The following is a 436-nucleotide window of genomic DNA, read 5'->3' on the forward strand; positions in this document are numbered from 1 at the left end:
CAGCGGTACCCTGTACCTCAGATCCTTTGGTACCGAACGGCCCAAGCCCCAGCCCCGGATCTTCCCACTCTGCGTGTACAGGGCAGGATGGAGGTGGTGTGGAGGAGCTGTGCTGAATGCTGAAGGCTGGACTCACCGCCTCTGAATGAGATAGTCCTCCAGGATGTCGAGGCACCGCACCATCTGGGAGAAGATGAGCACCTTGTGCCCTCCGGCGATCAGCTTGGGAAGCAGCTTGTCAATGAGCACCAGCTTCCCAGCCGCCTGGATCATGGCCTGCAGCTGGAAGTCTGGTGCCTCAGGGCTGTGTGTCTTACGGAAGTCTTCCAGGATCTTCTCCTCCGCCCCTGCCAGGTGAGAAAGGACACGAGTTCTTGGCAAGGCCGGCAGTGCAGCTGCCCCCAAGCTCCCATCCCGGGCAGCAGCAATTCACCAC

The 436-nt window shown here is 60.6% G+C and overlaps 1 protein-coding gene across 1 annotated transcript in view; it reads right to left on the reverse strand.

Moving 5' to 3' along the window:
• The window catches only part of CHD6 (chromodomain helicase DNA binding protein 6), a gene marked incomplete at its 5' end in the record, with an annotated part of 24353 nt that overhangs the window by 6023 nt on the left and 17894 nt on the right, over positions 1-436 (reverse strand). Inside the window, one exon of the mRNA XM_010141624.1 lies at positions 137-347. Coding sequence (XP_010139926.1) covers positions 137-347 — 211 coding nt within the window. The remainder of the gene's footprint in view (positions 1-136; positions 348-436) is intronic.

The sequence above is a fragment of the Buceros rhinoceros genome, unplaced genomic scaffold (assembly GCF_000710305.1).
Source record: "Buceros rhinoceros silvestris isolate BGI_N320 unplaced genomic scaffold, ASM71030v1 scaffold13910, whole genome shotgun sequence".
Taxonomy (NCBI): domain Eukaryota; kingdom Metazoa; phylum Chordata; class Aves; order Bucerotiformes; family Bucerotidae; genus Buceros; species Buceros rhinoceros.